General features: G+C 56.7%; 7 protein-coding genes across 7 annotated transcripts; 4 read left to right on the plus strand and 3 right to left on the minus strand.

Moving 5' to 3' along the window:
* Positions 1–875: 875 nt before the first annotated feature.
* On the minus strand, positions 876–1,808 carry KVR01_012518 (uncharacterized protein; the record flags this gene model as incomplete). The annotated part of the gene is made up of 1 exon (XM_044785811.1): positions 876–1,808. One exon carries the CDS (start codon positions 1,806–1,808, stop codon positions 876–878), a length of 933 nt encoding a protein of 310 aa, XP_044638329.1.
* Positions 1,809–2,021: 213 nt separating this feature from the next.
* KVR01_012586 (CCR4-NOT core subunit CAF40) lies at positions 2,022–3,264 on the minus strand (the record flags this gene model as incomplete). The annotated part of the gene is made up of 3 exons (XM_044783203.1): positions 2,022–2,202; positions 2,306–2,681; positions 2,748–3,264. 3 exons carry the CDS (start codon positions 3,262–3,264, stop codon positions 2,022–2,024), a joined length of 1,074 nt encoding a protein of 357 aa, XP_044638397.1.
* A 1,517-nt stretch (positions 3,265–4,781) lies between these two features.
* On the plus strand, positions 4,782–8,031 carry KVR01_012641 (uncharacterized protein). Its single transcript, XM_044792438.1, has one exon. It carries the CDS (start codon positions 5,900–5,902, stop codon positions 7,955–7,957), a length of 2,058 nt encoding a protein of 685 aa, XP_044638452.1. The 5' UTR covers positions 4,782–5,899; the 3' UTR covers positions 7,958–8,031.
* A 219-nt stretch (positions 8,032–8,250) lies between these two features.
* On the minus strand, positions 8,251–13,132 carry KVR01_012587 (uncharacterized protein). Its single transcript, XM_044792989.1, has 3 exons — positions 11,979–13,132; positions 11,277–11,907; positions 8,251–11,174 (listed from the first exon to the last, which is right to left on the minus strand). The coding sequence occupies exons 1-3, from the start codon at positions 12,174–12,176 to the stop codon at positions 9,214–9,216; spliced, it is 2,790 nt and encodes a 929-aa protein (XP_044638398.1). The 5' UTR covers positions 12,177–13,132; the 3' UTR covers positions 8,251–9,213.
* A 1,486-nt stretch (positions 13,133–14,618) lies between these two features.
* KVR01_012621 (uncharacterized protein) lies at positions 14,619–16,826 on the plus strand (the record flags this gene model as incomplete). The annotated part of the gene is made up of 2 exons (XM_044794809.1): positions 14,619–14,824; positions 14,897–16,826. The coding sequence occupies 2 exons, from the start codon at positions 14,619–14,621 to the stop codon at positions 16,824–16,826; spliced, it is 2,136 nt and encodes a 711-aa protein (XP_044638432.1).
* A 510-nt stretch (positions 16,827–17,336) lies between these two features.
* Positions 17,337–19,481, plus strand: KVR01_012588 (uncharacterized protein; the record flags this gene model as incomplete). Its single annotated transcript, XM_044794652.1, has 6 exons — positions 17,337–17,340; positions 18,047–18,370; positions 18,431–18,467; positions 18,543–18,678; positions 18,750–19,102; positions 19,196–19,481. 6 exons carry the CDS (start codon positions 17,337–17,339, stop codon positions 19,479–19,481), a joined length of 1,140 nt encoding a protein of 379 aa, XP_044638399.1.
* Positions 19,482–20,814: 1,333 nt separating this feature from the next.
* On the plus strand, positions 20,815–22,565 carry KVR01_012528 (uncharacterized protein; the record flags this gene model as incomplete). Its single annotated transcript, XM_044786947.1, has 5 exons — positions 20,815–21,135; positions 21,207–21,350; positions 21,406–21,658; positions 21,720–21,994; positions 22,062–22,565. 5 exons carry the CDS (start codon positions 20,815–20,817, stop codon positions 22,563–22,565), a joined length of 1,497 nt encoding a protein of 498 aa, XP_044638339.1.
* Positions 22,566–22,755: the final 190 nt, after the last annotated feature.

Consider the following 22,755-nt stretch of genomic DNA (forward strand, 5'->3'; position numbering starts at 1 on the left):
CACTCGAGGATATCCTCCGAGAGGTCATTGTAAAGGGGGCTTAAGCATGTCACTTGAGGTTGCCACCTAGATGGTTGCTCCGTCCCACCTTAACCAGCAAGGGACACGGCGTTCGGGTTGATCTTTAGTTGCTTCAGCTTGTTGCATCTTGGGCTACAGATATCACAGGAGTTGACGGCAGGCAGGCAGTCTGGGAATTTGGGGCCATCGCGCTGGTATTGATATCGCTGGTTTTTTTTCGTACACGCCTTGTAAAGTTACATTTAGAATAGAGTCACCCAGAGTTTCTTCAGCCCCCCATCGAATTGCGCCCAACCCTGATGCAGTGTGATTTCCGACTTCTTCCACTTAAAAGACACAATGCCCGACACCCCGAGACACCGAAACGCAGAATCAAACGCCGCGGGTATTCCCATCTATTGGTCCTCTCCCCGGGAACGCCATGGAAGCGCAACAAGACCGATGGCCTTCACCTTATCGAAGGCCCTTGCCATAAAGGAAAAATGCGTACTAGTGCGCTGCCTCGTGAGCATCTCTTGGTTTACCTAGCCGCCTATGCGAACAAGGCCAACGAGATGCACCGAACCAAAGGGGGTGAGGGGCCACCACTCTTCGGGAGCCAAATCCAATCGTCATTCCACGACTGGCTGACAAGAAACGCTCCTCTCATGTCCGTCAAGAAAAGCGGAATGGGATGTCCCGGAACTGGGTGGGATTTTAGAGGGTATCATCGCTAGAAGAAAGTCCAAAACATTTTGCCGCTCTTCCTTAAGACACTTCCTTAAGACATCCACCAGGTACACAAGAAAAAAATAATGTTATCTTTTTTTTTTTTTTTTGGGAAGGGTGGGGGAGGGGGCAGCAGAACCATAAAACTAGCGCTCCCTTCTGTTGTCCACTTCTCGTCCCGCCACAGCTTTATTGCACCACTTTTCGAGGCTCGGACACCGCACAAATCTGGGACGCCCACGGTGCCTTGAAGGACTCGGTTGTGGCTCACTGCAGAGCTCGTGTTCACAATGGCTGCTAAAGTCCCGAGGCGCACCGGTTATGGTTGCCTCGTGGGTGCCATTGCCGGAAGACGCATCATGCTCGCCAGGAACGAGGTCCCTGCCGGTCTCGGAGATGTCTTGCACCAGTGTGCCGCTGTCATCAGCTTCCTCGCACCCTTTACCAGGCGTCTCTTGGCGAGTGCCCTCAAAGGTTCCATCGCCTTCCATGGCGACAGGCTGGCCACACGTACCGTCGTGTGATTTGTTATCGCGGTTGCCGTTTCCATTCTCATCATGCGTGTCCCCGAGGAACTGATTGTCGGGACTGCTCGCAACAGGGTCCTCCCATGTGCCATCGAGTGGTTGATGATTGGAATTGTGACTGCCAGCTTCCTCTCGCGTGTTATGCATGGCTTGCTCATGACCGTCTCTATCGGCGCGCATTGTAGTAGAAGGATCGCCCAAGGCAGGCCTCTTGCTCGGAGTCGTTGGCATAGGTAATCGCTCATCACTGTTGCGGCGGACGGGGTTCTCTTGCGTGCCACCCACGACATCCTCAGGGGGAGCATTGACATGCTGCTCGAGCTCCTCTGGCTCCTCTGGTTCTTTCTGTTCTTCCTGTTCCGCCATGTGTGTGGTCTCCCGCGTGCGACAGGCAACGTTTCCTGGATCATCGCCGAGGGGTCTGTTGTCCCCGTCATCCGCCGCATCGACACTGTTGGAAGGGGTGGGCTCCACTCCAGCCCCAGGCACCGCTTCCACCTCCTTGTCCAAGGCCTGTTCTCCTTTCTGCAGGTAACTACCCCAGTCCGCCATCGTCCAACTTTTTCTTTCACCTTGGGAATTTTTCTTCTCATTTTGGTCAAAATCAGGCGCATTTGTTGATTTATGCCGTGGTCTTGCCTTCTTGGAGGGCTCAGAGGACTGCTCATCATCATCGCCTCCAAGACCGGGTTCCTAGTCGGATGGTGGAAGGGAGCCTGATGCTTTGTATGAGATGAACTTGTTGGCCACGGTTGGAAAGTCCCGCTAGGAAAACCCAGGGTTTGCATTATCTGGCATCGCGTTGTCGGAGAGAGCGACCAGGAGTTGGGTAAGACATCTCTTAGTGGCTGCGTCGTCCCGGAGCACAGAAGAGAAAGTTGCATCGCGAAGAGGCTCCGGCAAACACTGGCGGAGTGCCTCGCGCGCCCTTGCATTGTCACTGAGCCTGCGTCTGGATTAGCCGTGTGAACACAAAGGGTGCAGTGGCAGTGGCAGGGGCAGGGGCTTTGTCACCAAGCCGAAGGTGTACAGCCCGGTGTGCTACATACCGTAGGAAGCACCTCACGACGTGCTTAAGCAGTCGCGCAGTCTGTTGCTCGACCAGCTGGCCCACCATGTTACTGAGAACGGTGCCGACGGCATAGAACCTTTCATAAGTGGCGCAGATGTAGTTCAGGCCATTATCGTCAAGGAGGATCTTTTGCACTATGAAGATGGCGACAGTCTTGCTGAGCTCGGATCCGGTCTCCATGATGCGCAGACAGAGAGGAATGATTTCGGTAGTCAGCAAGAAGTTGATGACCTCGGACGAGTCGTTCTTGACGAGAGCGCCAATGACACCGAGGCTTGTGAGGCGAAGATACTCGAAAGGGCGTGATTTGGACGTGGTGTTGAGGAAAGGATAAAGGTAGAGGGGGATGTGGGCTGAGGGGGAAAGCGGTCAGTGACAATGGCCCAGACGTTGGCGGCGGACAAGGTGTGGCAGCGTACCGTTGAGGAAGAGAGTGCGAGTCTCGTTGTGGGAGGCCACACACTGGAGAAGAGCCAGGGCATTGCACACCCTATTGGAGGCGGCAGCGGTGAGCTGGGAGGGGTTGAGGAGGGTGTAGACAGATATGATCTCCTGGACGAGGGAGGTCATGACGCCAAAGGAATGCCACAGGATCAGGGCAAGCTCGGGGACCTGCTCCCTCTTCTTACTCAGCTCGAGGAGGGCCTGCTCGCGAGTGTTCTCGTTGAGCAGGTCGGCAATGTACTGCATAGTGCGACGGTTGTCCTCGGTCATGTTGGGGTTGTCTGCAGAAGCGTCCTGGTGGACGGGGTTCAGGGCGTTTGCATGGTTCGAGGAAGAGTTGATGCGGCTGTAGTGGGCCTGCTGGGCGGCGGCGGCAGCAGCAGCAGCCTGCTGTTGGGCTTGGGCATGCTGGTGGTGGCTCTGGGCCGGGTGAATCCAGGGACCGTCCTGTGGGAAGTGCTGGTGGCCGTACATGGGGTGGTTGGGCATCATCTTGACTGGAGGTGGTCTTGCGTCGTCGCGCCCCGCGACGCCGTGCTGCTGTAACGAGGGCGATTAAGAAAATATGGTTGTGTTGATACCGGGTAGAAGGGATTCTGCGCGTGGTGAAAAGAGCGGGAGGAGGGGTGTTGTATCGCAGACAGGATGGTGTGCGCGTGATAGGTGTATGTTGGCGGACGGCTAGAGATTAACAGGACGGAGAATAAGCTGCTCAAGGTCGAGGTTCTGGGTGGAGATGGCGGGGTGTGGTGAGGGCTGTAGATTGTGGGATTGGATGTTGATCTGGCAGGTCGAGGTTGCTGCTTGCTGTCGATGTCTAGAGCCCTCCTCGGAGGAGCAGCAGCAGGGTGGGCAAGGGCAAAGCTCCAGATGTCCTGCCCGGGGCTGATGCTGGCCCGTGCGCGCAGGCCGCTCTGCTACTACATAGTACTATGTAGTCTAGATAGTACGGATGACTACATAGGTACCTAGGTACCTGGGCACTTGCCTAGTCCTTGACGTACTCATATCAATCAACCTTTGCCTAGCTTTGGCAGCCTGAGCGCTTCTGTGTGTGTTCAGATACTAATAAGTATCCATGGCCAAACCACATAGATGGATGGCTTGATCACAGCGTCACATGTGGCTCAACTCACAACTATGCCTTCCTCGGTCGCACTTTCGAGTATCTAGCTGTCCCATCAATAGCCCCCATGTGTCTTGGTGCTGGATGATCATTAACCCTCGACATGGCAGCAAGCACGTTTCTACACAGTACTGTGTTTCCTGGTGCCTTCTCGCCCGGATTCTCACGTACCCACCTCGCCTGCCCGCCCGCCCGCAAGCTTCCCTTCCTCAGCAAGAGCAAGGCCACGTAGGTGATGCCTCTGGCCCCACCCTCGAGACCGCCCCAGGCGAGTCCATGACTCCACCCTTTCTCACAACCACGGCACATCTACACGTGTGGTTTGCCCTGCTCGGGACTTTTCGCGCCAGTGCGGACCCGGCCTCTACCTCCACCGTGTCTCGGCGCGGCGGTTCCCGGGACCGTTGCGGGAGACACCAGGCCAGTGAGGCCACACCCGGGTGACAATCGCCCAACAGTGCTTGTCATGTCCCGGGGGTCCTTCTCTTTTCGACACGGCGCCTGGTGGCTGCCGTGGCCATCTTTCCTGTCATGGCTGCCTTCCGGCTGTGCGAGGAGTCGTCTCATTACACGGTAGCTTTCTGGCTCTCGCAGCTGGTCAGGGTCGGCTCCTGCATCGGCTGTACCTGCATGTGTAGGCACAGACTTGAGGCATTTTCACCACCTGCATGGATACTGCGCAGCCTCACTCGGCACCCGTGGTATGTCACCGTTGCTTTGCTGACCATTGCTGTGCCTCCTCTTTGCTGTCCATTTCCATCCCGCAGCTTGGCCTTGCTCCACATAACGAGCTGCAGGCCTAGGTAACAAGACTGTATGATTCGCTGCCTGCCTCATGAGGCACGAGTCCCTTCGGGTTGACCATGCAACGGATGGGAAAAGGTCCCGAGATCGGGAATCCTGCACTCCCCTGCGTGCAGGGCTCCTCGTATTACCTTTTCAGGACGACTGGACAGTGTCCTCCAGAAGCACTCACTCACCAGAGGTCATCTCCCCAGGGAAACTGTTTCATAGGTCACAGCCTGAGGATGTCACGCCATACCATAGGACCACAGGGGGCTACCCCATAGTAGTCTATCCTAGGCGAGATTGTCCCATGGGAAGTTGTTCTCCTGGAGGTTGTCTTCCAAGAGGTTACATAGCAGTCTGTGCTTGAGGATGCTCTCCCTTGCGAGGTTATCTCAGAGGAATGTTGTCCCAATAGCGCCGGAGGAGGCTTTTCTGAGGCTTTTCTAAGGCAGGGTGTCTTACTACGTAGTATAGCTCTAGCTATACGGGTGGTCTTGAGATACTGCTGCTGAGAAAGGTGGGTCGCCGGTTCTGAAAAGGTGATACGACTGATTCACCATGCAGGGGAGCGCGAGATCCCCGGTCTTGAACGGGTCCAGTTCGGTGGCCACTCGGCCCAGACGGATACGCACATTATGACATGTAGGCCTCGGGGTCCGCCTGCATCAGAGTACTCCGGTTCGTGATTTCAGATACAAAACTCCGGCAAGGGGTTTAGCTTGGTGGATGTGGATTAGAGCTCCAGAAAATATTCTTGTTCAAGGGGCCCGCCTGCAAAACCTCTCTGTTCAGCGAGAGCTTCCAAAATCTTAACTGACTACTATTACACCACCACCCGCTCAAAACGGTCAATGATGCCTTTTCTGGCAGGCTTTTGGGTTTGAACGAGGACGGTCCCAACCACCCAGCCAGCCGAATGGATAACTTGAAAGCTTGCGGGTTTAATGGCTTCGCGTCTCCAGCATTACACCGCTGATCGACAATCTTCCTGAACACCATCAATCAGCCTTCAACGATTCCGCATCCACTAGTCGACAAGCCTCCGTTTCTAGGTTTTGTGACATCCAAAGGCCAGCATCGAACACGTACAGGCACCCCCTTTCACCTCATCAATCAACCGTCCCTTGGGTTCATGAGCACAGACTATTCAAGGGTATTTTCATGACCCTGGCATGAAGCCGGTACCGCACCAAAGAGGCCGATGAAGTCATTATGGATACTTCGCAGTCCAAAGGGAGGCTCAGGGCCTTCCTCAAGCACGCCAGCGTCCGCATATCATCAGCCAAGGGTCATGACTTTGAAAATGACTCCGCCTCAGCATACAGCATTGACGACGACGGCAGGTCTCAAAAGTCTTCTAGCACTACCAAGAAAGACAGCAAGCTTAGGAGGCTAGGCCGCGGGATCCGAGAATGGAGGGCAAAACGGAGGAGATTGCAAGGCGACGCACAGCTCGCAAGTTCACATGCCTTGGACGGGAAAAGCTTTTCGTCATCTGAGGGGAGTTTTGCGCATGATCGATACGAGACCGACGAGGATTTGACGGACGAGGACGAACCAGTCAGTGGGGAATTCGATCGACCAGAGGATCATCATGCTCTCGAGGCAGGCGAGGATGTACGGGGAGGATTTCCAGAGAAGAAGTTGCAAGGCGAGACGATTCATACGGAGGTTGCCATGCGAGAAAGCACAAGGGGCCATCACGCCAAGGGGGGGCCTGAGAGCCAGGCCCGGCCAGCGAAGGCGACGCTCGTACCGGCGCCGGCGACCCTCCTACCTCCACCAGCCTACAGCTCATTGGCGTGGCCGGACCTGATCCCCCATGAGAGGGTCCCAAACAGCGGACAGAACGGCATCGTGTCCACACGAAATATGAAGCGCGCCCTTCAGCTCGCCCAGAGCCCACTAAGCGACAGACTTGCACTGTGGGCCGATGCTTCTCGCAACTCCCAACACTGCGGAGCGATCGCAGTGGCCCATAAGCTTGACCGTTGCTACACAGTTGGGGTTGCAAACATCGCACAACTCGAGTCGCTTGCAATACTCATAACCCTCCAGTGGGCGGTCCAGGCAATGAAAACAAGCACATCGAAGGACACAGTCTACATGTGTAGTGACAGTGCCGAATCCTTGAGATGGGCTGAGAAGGTTCTCGCCATCGCCACCGCGATCAGAGAGGCAGGGCAGGCGTGTGCGTTGGAAGCCGATATGGACGGCCTTAAATGCCTGATTCGGCTCAGTGACCGACTCAATCGATGCAAATTCATCAGCCTCAGCGAGAACAACTATCCAGAGAAGAGCCTGACAGCCTCAATCGGTTGGAGGATCCTGGAGCAATACTACGAGCTGCGTAGGCTTGGGGCCAGGGTCGAGTTCCCCTGGGCTCCCGACCACTCAGGGCTTACTGGAAATCACATTGCTGACGGGATCGCTAAGATGTCCTGCTGGTGGCTCCCAGATGCATCTCCCAACTCGGAACTGGCACAGGGTGATGCCATGGTGGTACCGTTGAAGATGCTCACCTTGGATGAGCCTTGGACCAGACTTTGCCCGCGCAGAGGGGAGCCACAGTATACAAAAGAATTGACACATCGGATCTTGGAGGACACCAAAAGTCTGCACCTGGTCCTTTCGACGTGGCAGCAGCCCACGGCTCAGGGACATTGCCAGCGTATTCTTGCTCCATCTCAAAAACGCCGCCACTGTGTTCGCTTTGTTCCGGAAGCTAGCAACGCTATCGTGGACACATCAGCTTCAGCCATCAAGGGGGGATTTCGACCACATCAAAATTTAAACTCTGGACCACAACAATATGTAGTACTCACGCCCGTACCGCAGCTACCACCAGCACTGTCTCAGCCTGAGTCAGAGGATCGAACAAGCAAGAAACGAAGGAAGAAGCCAGCGACAACAAGATCGCGCTGTACTCACTGCGGGAATCGCGGTCACCTGACCCACCAATGTTTTGAAGAGTTTCCAGAGCTAAAATTGGCATTGCCGCAGAGGTATGCTAACTATAAGGGAAGAGAGAGGCTGGAGAAGGTCTTTCCAGGAGCATTTCAAGCACTGGCACGGCTTCACCCGCAGCTAATGCCCCGGCCGATCCATGGCTATGATTCTAGGTACATGTTCGGTCGTATTGGGATCTTGCCACACCTCACACCTAAGCAGTGCGCCGTTTGGGCAGTCCGATACCAAGATGCACAGGCGACATTGGTCATGAGAGGGAAGGACCGTTGGAATGAAGCACAAGGTGACCAGTTGGACTGATGTATTCTTTTCTTTTTCTTACACACAATTCCAAAGATACCACTCCCAAAAATCAATTAAAAATATGAACTTTGCTCGGATGTCCACTACTCGGCCGCTGCATCTATTGGAAACCACCTGGGCAGAATTTCTCCTTTAACTTCTACAGTGCAAACATCTTACAAGACATACATACCCCTTAGGATAACTCCTTTCAGGTGATCCTTCTACGAACAGCCATAGAGAATAACCTCCTACGAAATGGAGTCATGCAGGAAATCTTATCCTTTGAAGTAACCTAGTACGGGCAATCATACGGATATCCCCCCACAGTACACGCTCTTGAAGACACCTTCCTACAGGACCTCTTACCAATTCTCCTATAGATTATCGTCCTACAGTAATCTTACCCCTACAATATTCCATACTCAAAGAAGCCTTTCGTATAGGAGATCTCCCACAAGATATCGTTCTATTGAACAGTCCTATCTAGTCGATGTCATATGGGGGAACCTGTCGTGGAACAACCTATCGGCAAGGGTAAGCGGGCCACTGGTGCTTGGCTCTAACATGTTCTCCTGCTACAATACTATACTGTCTGAAACATTAGAAGAAAAAGAAGGAAAAAGGGCAAGTCAGACTCCCAAATCTCATACTAGTCATACCCTTTTGGGACTGCCTGCAGAGCTGTTCGTGCCAGTGGCCAAGGATGAATTGTCGTCCCCGGCAGACCGAGCAGACGGTTAAGGCAAGGACAATGGATTCAAAATTGTGTACATGAACCGCCACTCTGAATTGCATTAGTGATCCTTCTACTGTCTTCTCGGGAGATGCCTATTAAAAGTACTACATGCCCATGTGCAAGCAAAGCAAAAACAAAGCATAGTCTGTCTGTGCTTCGCTGCGCTATGCAATGCCTATGCAGTGCCGATCCTGCTCTGGGTTCCACGACCCTCCCACCTGACACCTTGGAGGTGCCCAAGACGCAGGACATCCTCTGATTGCACCTGATGTTGGAATCTAACGGGCCATTTATCGGGACTGGTGGAAAGAAAGTGAAAAGAAACAAGACCCCGAGAGCGAGTGCTGCCAGATGCATGAATCGTTGCCGTTCGTACCGCTTCCCCTCGTTCTTCTCTAACACACATTGCGTTTGCTGGTTCGTCATAAAGCACACCCTCCTGCCACTGAGCCCCGCTACCGAGTTCCCATCTCTTCACAGCACCCACGGCGCGTTGCCAGATCGCCACGGCCCATGGACCCATGGGGCGTTTTTATTATAGCCGAAGTTCCCTTAATATTTGATCTGCCATGTTCTTGAACTGCCACGTGTTGCCAGTCATGCGCTTGAACTGGATGCCATGTAAGCTGATCATGGGTACCTTGACGATGAAAATCTCAAACTCGAGGACCATGTTCCCACCCAGGTCGTCCTGTACCCGGGTCGTCGTTTCTCCCGGAGGAGCCCTCGACGGGCCCCCTGTGTCACGCGAATTGTCAATGTCTGAGACATCCGAGCTGCTGCTGCTTCGGTCATCCCGGGCCCTGCCAGGAGTTCTCGGCGTGTTGGGCTGGTTCCCTTCCAGTACGTCGCGCACGTCGTCTGCACGCTCGCCCCGGAGACCAAAACTAAAACGTCTCCTGTGGCCAGGGGTCTGGTTCGGGCTATTGGGCGGGTCAACCTTCTTCAGGTCTATACTGGGTGAATGAACACAACGGAACCCGCCGCGAATCTCGCTGTAGTCCACGCCGAGTTGTTTCAGCACCCGCTTGATATCTGCACGTATCTCGGGTACAGGTCTTGTCGAGGTCGTGCTCACACTGAAGAGCCCCTTCAAGAAAACCGGCTTTGCTAGGCTTGGGTTGTCCTGGCGTTCGTCGTTGGACAGGCCGCTCTGGTCGCCGGGCTCCGCGTCCGTTTCTTCTGGCACGTTCAGCTCTCGCTGCTCCTCGCGGCGTGCTCGCCGGGCTTGGATGCTCTCACGCCTCGCGTGCCCCAGAGACTTAGCCCTCATAGAGACAGACCGCGAGGCCGCGGCGCCCCTGTTCTCAGCTTGAGCTTTCGGCCTTTCCATTGACTGATCCGAGCCACTCGTGGGGGGTGGCTCCTTGCCCTCCGTGTCTGTCGTCGATCCATGCGATGCCATGGCCCGTCTCCTGCGGAATTCTGCAGAGTTGACACTGGTAGACCGCCCGAGGACCTTTTTCTGACCGTGCATATTGGCACCGGCGGAGAGAGGCGGGCTCAGCAATTCGCTGTGCTGAGGCTGGCTGCTGCCCGAGCGCAGCCGGGAGGTTGATCCATCTTCCTTGTCGCGCCTTGAGCGCCTGATGCTGAAGGATTTTCGGGGTGGTATCCCCGGTACCGGCGGCTGCTCGGATGGGGAATGGACATGGACTTGTGGAGGGTGCGACCGGTCCTTCTCCGGCCTCTCGCCATCTCTCGGGCGTCTCCTAGTGGAGAACCTCCGGAGGATACCAGCTGCCGCGCTCTCCTTCTTCTCGGGCCTTTCCGCCGGTGATTGTGCATCTGGTCCGAGAGCAGCCTTTGGCGACAACAGCGCCTTGTCAGGTGCATCGTCCTCCCCATGAGTCCGTGCTCGTGGCCTCGTCCTCCCGCCAGTCGCCTTCTCACCTGGCATCTCGTATGCCGAAGAATTGGTATGGGCCTCCTGTGGTGGCGCTATCTCGGGCACCGGGTCTTTCTCCTTCTGAAAAGGGGGTTGTTGCGTTGCCATGGTCGGGACAACATCGACCCTCTCGCGGTCTTGCTTCTCTTTGACCAAGTAGTAGATAGAGAGAAGCGGGCTGAAGGCATTGAGGGGGTCGTTTCCGAGTGCGAGGGCCTCGCTGCTCGGCGCGGTTAACGTGTCCCTGCTGGTCATGGAATTGCGACGCTTGTAGAAGTCAAACATTCCTCTCTTCTTGTCGCCGTCTTTGGACGGTTGGGGCAGATCTTTCTCCTGCTGGTAGAGGCGGACACCGCGTTGGTATTCCTCCGACTCGACCAGGCGTGTCAACTGCGCCTTGATGACCTCAGGCGGTCCAAAGTTGAATCCAGTCATGGCGTTGATGACCTCCGGGTCTAGTGGCAGGGTGAGCGGCTCCCGGCGGGGCAGAAAGTTGTCGGGCGGGCTGCTGTAGCCCTTGTTTATCCAGGGGTGAGCCATGACCTCGGCCATGGTAGCTCGCTGCTTGGGATCCGTGACCAGCATCCGGGAGAGCAGGTTCTTACATTCTGTACGCACGAGGGTAATTAGCCGCACGCTTTGGCTTGGCTGGTGTTGATGCTCTGGGGGGCCGCGAGGGGGGTAGGGGGTGAAGGAGGGCTGGTTCTTACCGCTCGACAGCCAGTTGGGATAATCGACGAGACCCTTCTTGATCTTGGCGTGAAGCGCGGGCATGCTCTGGTCGTCGAAGGGGACCTTGCCGCAGACAAGAACATATAGAACGATGCCAAAGCTCCACACATCGACCTCGGGCCCGGTGTATGCCCTGGCCTGGAGGAGCTCCGGCGCGGCGAAGTACAGGCTACCACAGAAGGTCTTGAGGTGGCCACGGGGGGAGAACAGATTGCTCAGGCCGAAGTCGATGATCTTGATGTCGCCTATCTTGCTAATGAGGATGTTCTCGATCTTGAGGTCGCGGTGAACGATGCTGTTCCGGTGGCAATAGTCGAGAGCACTAGCGATCTGACGGCTGAACTTGCGGGCCTGTTTCTCCTTGAGCTTCCCGTGGGAGATGATGTAGTCCAGCATCTGGCCGCCGTTGACATATTCAAACAGCATGTACCAGTGGTAGTTGGTCCTGACGACATCTCGTAAGCCGCACACGTAGGGGTGATTGAGCAGGGTGACTATGGCAGCCTCTCGTGCGGTGCGGATTTCCTTGCCCTGCTCATTACGCTCCTTGTCTGCCCGGCTGTGGTGCCCATCGTCGGCAACACCCCTAGGGATGATCTTGCATGCGACCTGGAGGGTTGGCAAGGCATGTTAGCATGGCCTTGGACGTGGTTATAAGAGGATGTGACTGGCCCACTTGCCTGTTCGTTACTGTCCTCCTTCTTTGCCAGCTTGACCTTGCCCATGCTGCCAGCGCCGATTGTCTTGCCCAGGATCCATTTCCCCGATTGTGTCGGTATCGTGGTCCGAGACCTGGCCTTTGGCTGGCCAGAAGACCGCGGGTCGGCGGATGAAGGGACGGCAGCAGGGCCGGTGTTGTGTGCAACGGTGGTAGCCATGGCTGCTGCAGGGCGACGGTGTGCAAGGGAAGGGGGGGGGGCGGAGAGGACGAGTGCTGGCTGGCGCGAGGATGCCGCGAAGGAGAGGATGACGGTGACGACGGGTCGGCCCTGGTGGCGGAGAGGGCTCAGTCCCTCTCTCTGCTGGTGCTTCTCGGGTGTTGGTGGGCTAGGCTAGTCGGCTCATGCTCATGCTCGTGTTGTGGGATTGGACAGGACACGAGTTCCTCTGTGCCGGCTGGCGTTGCTGCTTGGGGTGGGAATGGGGGTGGGAGGTCGAGGAGGCGCGATTGGGGGTGGTAGAGGAGTCGTGGTTCTGGGCCTGGGCCGCCTGGGGGCAGGGGGCGACAGCAGCAGCAACAGCAGCAGTAGCAGCAGTAACGACAACAACAGCAGCAAGTAGCGGCGGCAGCAACAGGGCCAGGGCCAGGGACAGGCACGGAGGTACCGCGGGCGGGAGCAGCTGGGCTGTTGGGTGGTGGAGGGAGATGGAGATGGAAGGGTGTCTCTGATGGGCGTGGGCGTGGCGGTTGGGGTCGAGTTGAGGCCGTTGTGGATCAGGGAGAGGAGCGTTGGAGCCCGGGCGAAATTGCTGCTATCATTTGGGGGGCGGTTAAGGGGATGCGCACACGAACGGGCTGGGCTGCCGGCGATGGGGAAACTTGGCGACTGACAGGAGAGAGCAGAGCAGCTGTACAGGGACCTATCCTGGAATAGCGTGGTGTTGAGTTGTACTCGGTACTGTGACGAGCAGGCCAGCAGGGAAGCCTGGGAGGTCGGGACAGGAACCAAGGAACAAGAAGCCGGAGCCTTGGGTCCCTTTGTGTGTCTTGCAGGCCCCGTCTCCGTCAAACTTGGGCTTGCTTGTTTCTTGCCAACGCCCACGGTGCTCGCCTACTCATGCCACACATGCGGTGGTGCGTGTAGCCCAGCCTGGCCAGGCAGTCAGGCTTGTCAGGGTCCAGCAGGGAGCAATTGACTGACTGAACCGTGTGAGTGTTCCCATCTAGACTGGCCAGGGAAGAGGAATGGGACAAAAGGAGTGGGCAGGTAAGTACGGATACACAGTAGTACGTGGGTACCTAGGTACCTACCTACCTACCTACCTAGGTAAGTAGGTAAGTAGGTAGACACAAACTATTATACAGTCTGCACACGGCAGCTCTGTATCTACCCAAGGGGACACCTGGTAGCTGACACCCATGTGGAATCAATCACCTTGGTGCTCTCTCTGTGCATACACAGTACCTAGTATTTGATGTATTCTGAAATGCAGGGGAAGCATCTGAGTCGGTACGCAGTGAGAGCAGGGCTCAGCAGGCCGGGTAGGTGGGGACACCTTGGGGAAAATGGGGAGAGAGACGAGGTAGCTTGTTGCAGCTGGGGGGACTGGTCTCGGTCCTTTGGCTCTGTCTGTCAGGCCGGTTGATCGGCTCCCCATCGCAATTTGACTGCATCATGCTGTGGGCGGCCGGCTGGGGTCAGACCTGTCAACCAGGAACCCATCACAGCAGACTTTCTCAAATAAGTGATTCTTCTCCATACATGTGTCTTGCAATTCTACTACGTGTACTGTGCATATGATATGATGCTGTGGTTTTGACGTGTGCCCACCAGACAACAACACCAGGTCCCTCCCTCATGCGTCTGCTGACGTTGCAACATCTCCTCCCACGATCCTCCCACGATCCTCCCACCATTCAGCCGGTGCAAGTACGCCATGCCGCAGCACTAGCCCATGGTGCATGCCTGATCCTGTAGCCCGAGATGTCCAGCACTACGGAGTAGTAGGGTACAATGCACAATGCATGTATGTATCCAGTTGGCAGTCGTCCTCTCACGGCCTCACGGTAGACATCCGTCAGTAAAGGGGCACGTCGAGATTTGAGTATTCTACCGTATCTCGTGGGGTTAATAAGCGTATCCTCCGTTTTTTCGGATGAACCCGCTGCGGTGAGCTTGGCCTAGTTCGGCTTGGCTGCTGTGACGTTTTTCTGAGGGCTGGCTGGCTGCTTGCTGGCTGCCTGACAGGGCCGATCGAACGCTGACTGCACGGCTGATCAGCCTTGTGCCTACAGGGAGGGTGGAGTATCGATAAGTGCCCAGAACACACAGACAAGCTCTGTGGTCCAGGTCCAGACCCCTGCTACCTGCCCAGGTGCTTAAGTACCTACCTAGGTACCTACTTACCCTAAGGAACGGGCAGGTAGGCATGTACTTGGCGCAGACCCGGTCGGCGTCGCAGTGCATGCGTTCAAGTCCGCCTCGCCTGTTGAGCTTCATTAGAACTCAACTTTTCGAAGTACCTACTGTTCCCAACCCCAAGGCCCCGCCTGCTCACTTTTTACCGCGACCTGTCTTCTGTTTTCTTTTCTATGCTCTCACCAACAGGGTACCCCGGCCGCAGACATCGCCTCCGCGAGCTCCCACAAGGCTCTCCACATGTCCTACAAGCGGACGCGGGCGCAATACGAGGCCGATCTCCAAAAATCACAGTCCCCTTATGTCACATATGGAACGCCCCTGCCGCCATTGGACCCTGACGTCCGTGACGATGGCTCCTATGTCCCCGTCTGGAAGCAGGAGGTGAGGGACGAGAGGGGCAGGAAGCGCCTGCACGGGGCTTTTACTGGAGGCTGGAGCGCTGGGTAAGCCGTCACCAAAGCCACGCCCACCACCGAGGCACCGAGTCGCGTTGCTGATCCTCCTTTGCGCCTCAGCTATTTCAATACCGTGGGATCCAAGGAGGGATGGACGCCTTCGACCTTTGTCTCGTCGCGGTCCAACCGCCGCAAGGACGACAAGTCTGCCACCGGCCAGCGACCTGAGGACTTTATGGATGAAGAGGACCTCGCCGACGCACAGGAATCCGAGAGGCTACAAACTTCACACGCGTTTGCTGGACTGGGCTCAACGGATGCCGATCTCGATCGCCCAGGGGGACTGGCTGGCCTCTTGCACATGCAAGGCGAGACCATGGGCACGAAACTGCTCAAGAGGATGGGCTGGAAAGAAGGCCAAGGTGTTGGACCCAAGGTCCGGAGGAGGGCGGAACTCGGCATGGCGCCCAACCCGGGGACGGAGGGCACAAGCGATACTTACCTGTTCGCACCCGAGAATGCTCCTATGATACAGCTTGTCCGCAAGACCGACCGCAAGGGGCTCGGGTATGAAGGAGAATCCAGGCTCACGCCGCTTGCATCATCAAACACCAGCCAACATGCACAGTCTGACGACGAGGATGCGGACGATCAAGCCTTCAGCCTCGGCCGACCCCGGCTGTTGGGGCACAAGAACAAGAACAAGAACACCAGAGCCCGTGGGGGCATTGGCATAGGGGTCCTGAACGATACCGGCTCTGACGACGAAGACGCGTACGACATGGGGCCGCGGTTATCGTACAACAAGGTGATTGGCGCCAGCAAGACTTTGAAGAAGAAGAAGGACTCAAACTCGACCCCCGCAAATCCAGCTCTTGGATCCAAGCCAAGTTTCGTGCCGAGGCGGAAGGCCGTGGTGAAAGCGACCCTCAGCAGTGTGCGGAAATGTCACGATGGCCGGCCACCCCTGGACGGATTCGTCCTCAGCCAAGAGCCGGATCCTCTTATATCTATGATCAATGCCGACGGCAAGTTTTCACCGCCAGAGGTTCCGGTGGACTGGAAGTCGAGTAAAGATCCCGAAGCCAGTCGGGACGCTTCGGGCTACAGGTCGACGGCCGACGCAGCAAAGTCCTCTCAGCTGAACCCATTGAGCCGAGCTGCTATACTGGGGGAGAAGCAGCTGCCCGGGAAGTCGGTCTTTGATTTCCTGTCTGTCTCTGCAAGGGACCGGCTCGCGGCGGCGACTGGGAAGGCGGACCTGCCGGAAGCCAAAGGCGAGATACCTGAGGGCTACGCGCTGTCGGAGGAGGAGAAACGGCGCAGTCTGTTGGAGAAAATACCACAGTTAGACAAGCAGAGTGCCCTGGGCGCCATGACTAGGGGTGCTGCGGGCGGTGGGCCGTATGGTGACGACGACGACAAGCGATCTCGCTACAGAGGTTATCTCGAGCTGCAAGCTGGCTTGAGCAGCGAACCACCCCGTAAGCCGGCTAAGATGACCAATGACGAATGGATGCACGAGTTCCATGAGTTCTACAGTGTTGCCAGGATATTCCGGCCAATGACGGGTTCGATGGCCTCCAGGTTCACGACATCGTCATCATCCTCCACCCTTGCAAGCGGCTCCGACGGCAAGGCTGGAGACGCCGGCCTGCTCTCCAAACCACCGTCCAAACCAGAAGACCCAGCCGAGGCGGCGGCGAAGATGGGCATGTACGGACACATGACGCGATCCATCCGTGATTGGCATCCAACACGGTTGCTGTGCAAACGGTTCAATGTCAAGCCGCCAGCGCATGTCCAGGCTGAGGCAGATGTTGAGGGTACGGAAGCACAGAGACCAGCCGGACCCACGCCTACACCGGGTATGAGCCAAGACACCTCGTCCAAGCCCCCTAATACAGCGAATGAACTCTTGCAGTCCACCAACCTGTCGAGGCAGGAGGTCAAGGTGGACAGCAGCCGGAACGATGCGCTGGAGGCCAACCGGGCTGGCGAAGAGGTGTTTAAGGCTATCTTTGGCGACAGCAGCGATGAGGAAAGCTAGAAAAGCATAGATATCAACACATCCGCTGATGCTGTGGTTCTTGCCATCTGGTGATCTTGGCTATGAGCCACTGATCTCAGGCCGGGTCCTTGTGGAACGGTCGAGCAGTGTTGTTGATCGGCAGCATATTGCACTATATATCTGAGCACTGGCTATAATCACAACCTACCTACCTACCTGGGTACCTAAACATTAAATAAAATTGTTAAGAGCATGCACAGGTAGCCGTGTACTTACGCACCTACAAAGTACCTAGGTAGGTTGATAGGTAATTCAGATAACGTGCATGAGCCTGGGAGGCCCTCTCGGGTGCCACCAGGGCGGCCCAGGGGCAGCTGGGGGTCCTCCCTCCAGGGCCACGGGCATGTGTGGGTGCAGAGCTGGAGCGTCTTGCCCGATTTGGCACTCGCTTACTGCAATTTGGACCTTCATCTCTTGCTCATTTCGATCCGACTTAAGCGCAATTCAACTACACCAGTCTTCAATCTGCCCTCGCCAGCCTTCTGTCCAATGCGTGCCGTCGTTTTCCCGTGAGAATTCCCAAAGGCCCTCATTGCCGTCTGCTAGTGATTCCTGTTGTCTCGACGTGGTCGCCGTCTCGTCCTCATCTTGCCAGTCTTCTCTGTCCCTGCACACCTCGCCCAAGCAACCCCCGCCGACTGGCCAGCCCGTCAATCATCGCCTCCTGATGCTCTAGCCGCCCACCCTGCTGCCCAGCACTGCCCGCCGACCGACGACGAAGCCGCCAATATCCCCAGACTCGCAGCAAAAGACGGAGCCCAGTACCGTCTCCACAGCAGCCAAATTGTCAGCACCACAGGAGCCCAGTCGGGGACGTTCCGTGTCCTCTGGGTCAAGCCATTCGAGACGAGTCGTCAACGAAGCCCTGCAAGCACCCGACCATCCCACCGCCAGGCACAGCCAGGAGAGCCTCCGCGACCAGGCGCCAGCTGCATTTGCTACATCACCATCATCAGCTGCTGCTGCCACCGGCGACGACACCACTGTCTGCTCCACCCACGGCCCAGGGGCAACACCGCACCACCCTCCGCCGCCTCAGTACCCTGCCTCTGAGGGATCCCGCCCGCCTGCTACGTCGCTCGTTTCCAACCGGTCCGCTCCTCCGCCTTTCTCCTCTCTCTACGCCAGCCTTCCGCCGCCGGAACAACACAGCCCTGCTTCCGTGCTTGAGACCGACGGCCCCTCTGCCTCTGCCGTAGCTCCTACCAGCCCATACGACCCAGAGCCCGCACAGCGCGACAAGTCACCTGCCCCTGCCTACGAGCCACCGGCTGCATCGAGCTCCTCGGAACCGCCCAACACCTACCAAGAGACCCTCGCCGAGACCAAACGCGTCCTCCCCCAGGATACCAAGGGAGAGAATAGCTCGCGCACCAAGGACGACGACGCCGAACCACCACCAGCCTACTCGGAGGGTTACAGTCCCCTCCAGTCTTTCACATACCTGATGGCTGCCGCAGGAGGAGCCTCGAGTATTATTACTCAGGTGCAACAGGGCGGACCGCCCATCAACACCATTGGAGGTGAGACCTACTTGGCTGGCTTGCCGGAGGATACTTGCTGACGTGACGTGATAACTCAAGATGTCGGCGCCGACGAGACCATCACCATGGACCTGAGGTATGTTTAGCCCCGGGACGCCGAGATGGTCGGCTATGGATGTGAAAGGACGCCAAAGCTAACGCGCAATGCCAGGGGCACACGCTTCGTCCTCTCCCGCGACGAGCTTCTGACGCTTCCCGAGTTCGTTCTGCTGTCCCTCTTCCCCAATGGTCTCTTTCCCGAGGGACACATGGGTGGCTCGACCGATGGCGACGCCATCCAAGTCGATGTAAGTACCTGTTGCTGCCAGGCCCATTTCGTCATAATTCTTAGAGTTTCGTGTAATTGACATCCCGGCAGTACGACCCAGAATCCCTCCAGTACATGCTTGAGTTCTTCCGCAAGGTTGCCTCGTCCATTCCAGCTGAGTCGTCGCCGCCAGCATCGCAGGACGGCGATGCGCTGCCCATCGAGCCTCTAGGCGGTGCAGGGCGCGATGACTCTTCAAAAAGGGCAGGCATCATAGTATTGCGCGAGGACCTCGACTTTTACGTCATCCCGCCAAAAGCAGACATCCAGCAGCCGGAGATGATTGAGGTGAAGAGGGCCGCAGCTAGGGCGCTCTTGAAGCAGGACGGCATCTTCTCTGGGTTGAAGCGAAGTGACGAGCCGGGGACTACAGAGGCTCATCTGATCGAGATGTTGACAGCCGGGTATGTCCCACCTAGAATCACCAGAGGCCATCCTCGCCCAGCCCGCACCCCCGTTTCATTGGGCGGGAACAATCAACTGACAGCGTGACATAGTGGCTTCAATCATGATGACCAATGGGGACATCGTGCCGGCGAGCCTAACAAGGCCGTCGTATGCAGTCTCGCCCTTGCAAGGCTTCGCAGTGACATCCGTGGTAACGAAATGGGCAACAATGCTGTGGGTATGGCACAGAAACTATTACTGTTCTGGCGCAAGCCGGCCAGGAGATGCTGGTGGGAAGGTGTAGAGCTCGACAACGTCGATGGCGTGGAGGGGAAGCTCAAGGTGTGGATCCGACGGGTCTGGACGCTGGAGATGAGTGTTATCGGCCTGCGGTGATTCCAGGCTGAGGGCGTGAGCGCTTAGGAGAAGAGCATGCAGCGTCTGGTCCTTTGGGGAATAGCACATGAGGAGGAGGGGCATGCAGGGGCCTGGCGAGCCCCTGCCTTTCAGATACCAACGTATATAATTGGGCTCGACGGCCTGTGTGGGAGTGGCGGACAGTTCTTTTCCTTTCTTCTGTTGTCATCGGTCAAGAGCATAACACGGATACCATATTCTGTTCTTCGTATATTGTGTTGCTTCTGCCTTTGTGCCACCAAGCGTCAAAACCATCTGGTCATGGCCAAGCCGTCGGCGGAGGCTGAACAGCCAAATCGCGATGCGAGTGAGACCTTGACCACTGAGCTCGCAGCTAGAGTGCACGTATCCAAGCCTGCCAAGATGGAGTGGATCCGCCTGCGGCCACCAAAAAGGCCATCTTGGGGCGGGTAATGACATAGATACCAAGCCTCACTACCAGCGCTCGAGACAGCCGACTGGCTGACGAGTTGGTTTTCTGGGAGCTAGCCCACAGATACTGGACGATGCATCCAAGGAGAGCACAGCCGTTCCAATCCTGGCACGGCACACCCAAAGTGGTTGTTTCGAAGCAAGCGAACATGAGGTGGCGTGAAACAATGAGCTCTTGAGGGGGAGACTACCATCGGCAGGCGACCTCACATGGCACAGGTTTCAAGACCTGCGTGGACTAACTACAGCATGTGGGATCCTACGCGTCCTGGCGTCCGGGACCCCGAGCATGACGCCACTGAGAAGAGCTAGGTCTTTTCTGGCTGCTCGTTGCTGGGCGGTTTTACAACCTCGCCCGTCCCTGCACAACGAGAGGGGCGGCTGGGCAATACATATATATGCATATATATATGTATACCACGGACAAATAAGTGTGAGGGACTCGATTGGATGATTGACAAAGTCGCTCCCGGATGCCGCATGGTGCACACCAGGCATCAAGTTCTCGCTTCTTAGTCAAAACAGGCACTACAAGCAACCAAAGCAGTCGATTCAGATACACAAGGTTCCTGCCGTTCAAGGACGGACCTGTAGAAGGTACGGAACCTCAGACATCTCAATCAACCCCGGCCACGTTTCTGCCCGAGCAACTGTCCAGCAGTCGGTTGCTGCTCTTTGGGCGGTCGTTGACGACAAGTTCATTCTGGCCACTACGGACTCCAGCGCCAGCCAGGTTCATCGAGCCATCTGGGGGCACAAATTGGAGAGAGAGACCAGACCAACTTCATCGAGGGGAAACAACTGCCCTGCGAATACCGTCTCGGAGCACACCGTCATCCATTTTGTATTTCGCAGGTCCTAGCCAACTCTAGACATCAACATGAAGCCCTTCAGTCTCCTCGCTATCCTTACAGCACTGTTAGGCCATGCCACCTTCGGTACCGCTCAGTCCACCACCTCTGCTGCAGGTGCTTGCCCGACAGTTCTCACTCCTTCGTATGATGCCCCTGTTGTTGGCTCCGGGTGGACTGCCCAGCTTATCGCCACCGGTCTGAAGGATCCACGGAGCATCATCTTTGACCAGAATGGCGCATTGCTCGTTGTCCAGAAGGGGTCTGGCATCGTCCGCATGACACTGACTGACAACGGAGGGACCTGTCTCGCCGTCAGCAAGACCTCGACGGTCGTCGAGAACTCAGATGTGCGTAGCTGCGATTTGAAAGTCGTGAGAGGCCGGAACAGAACACCTTACTGACTAACTTGCCTGCTAAGCTGAACCATGCTGTTCAACTGTCGGCCGACGGACGCACCTTGTATGCTTCCACCTCCAATGAGGTGTATCGTTGGCCATATGACGCCGCTGCTGGTACTGTGGGCGACAGCGAGACACTTGTGACCAACATGAGCAATTCAGGAGTAATTCCGTTCCTGATCTCGGGGTACCCCTATTCGTTTGCTAACCAAGCCTTAGCATGTATCGCGGACACTATTGCTGTCCCGGAAGGCCAATAACACCTTGTTGGTGTCCCGTGGGAGTGCCGAGAACATGGACTTTGGTGCCGCTCAGCTCAACTCCGGTATCTCACAGATACGGGCCTTCGACATTAACAACTTGCCAAGCGGCCGACCCTATGACTACCCGTCCGAGGGTAGACTTATGGGCTGGGGCCTGAGGAATAGTGTTGGGGTCGCTGAGCACCCAGTCACGGGCGGTATATACAGCGGTAGGGCTTGTCTTATTATCCTGTTCTTCCATTTGATCAGGACCTTCTGACGGAGACCAAGTCGAGAACTCTGCGGATCAGGTCGAAAGAACCGGGACTGATGTCCATCAAGACAACCCCGGTGAGGAGATGAACTACCACGGGTTCCTCAACGACTCTACTGAGGATCAGGGCGGCAACTATGGTTACCCGGACTGTTTTGCCCTCTGGGGCACTGATAACTTCCCGGACAAGGGCAACATGACCGTGGGTAGCCAATTCGCGCTCAACCCTAGCAACACGCTCAACGACACGACTTGCGCACAGGAGCACGTCCCGCCACGGCTGACATTCCAAGTATGTGTGCACCGGGGGTTGACAGATAAATCAGCAGGAGTAAAGGATGCTGACGGGCGGGAACCAGGCTCACACGGCACCTCTGGACATGGTCTTTGACAGCAACGGCACGGCAGCATACATCACCTTCCACGGCTCGTGGGATCGCACGGAGCCCGCGGGCTATGTGCTTTCGAGCGTGCAGTTCGACGGCAACACGGGTGCGCCCGTCGCACAGCCCGACAGCAACAGCGCCACGGCCGACGTGCTCAGCAACGCCGACCTGTCCAAGTGCCCAGACTCGTGCTTCCGCCCCGTCGGGCTCGCCTGGGACGCCCGGGGCCGGCTCTTCATGAGCTCGGACTCAACGGGCGAGATCTACGTGCTGCAGCGGTCCGAGATGTCTGCGACCGGTGGCGGGGAGACCGGGACTGGTACGGGCTCCGGGACTGGCACGCTTGTCACCCCGACTTCGAGCCCAAACCTTGCAACGCGGTCGGGTAGGAATCGGCCGGGCGAGGAAGCCATCTTCCTGGCCGGACTAGCTGTTGCGCTGTCGATGGTCTGCGGGGTGTTCTTCACCGTGGCTTAGGCGTACAAGCTACGGCTCTCATTATTATCCTGCCCGGGTCGCACGACACCCTGGGAAACATTTAACGTAGTCCGATCACGGGATCAATACGCGGAAATCAGCCGCAGTTTCAGGGCAGTGTTCAGTAGGATGAATTTATGACAGATTTATCCCTCTTCCTTGTTTTTGGTCTGTGAATGGCCGACCCTTT

The sequence above is a fragment of the Diaporthe batatas genome, assembly GCF_019321695.1.
Source record: "Diaporthe batatas strain CRI 302-4 chromosome Unknown Contig00020, whole genome shotgun sequence".
In the NCBI taxonomy this organism is placed as follows: Eukaryota; Fungi; Ascomycota; class Sordariomycetes; order Diaporthales; family Diaporthaceae; genus Diaporthe; species Diaporthe batatas.

Excerpts from the sequence above, each read along its gene's own strand:
- KVR01_012641 (XM_044792438.1), top strand. The coding sequence starts at position 5,900 with ATGGATACTTCGCAGTCCAAAGGGAGGCTCAGGGCCTTCCTCAAGCAC.
- KVR01_012587 (XM_044792989.1), bottom strand. The coding sequence starts at position 12,176 with ATGGCTACCACCGTTGCACACAACACCGGCCCTGCTGCCGTCCCTTCA. Across the intron at positions 11,908-11,978 it reads AGGAGGACAGTAACGAACAG|GTCGCATGCAAGATCATCCC; the intron begins GCAAGTGGGCCA and ends CCAACCCTCCAG. Across the intron at positions 11,175-11,276 it reads TCCCAACTGGCTGTCGAGCG|AATGTAAGAACCTGCTCTCC; the intron begins GTAAGAACCAGC and ends TCGTGCGTACAG.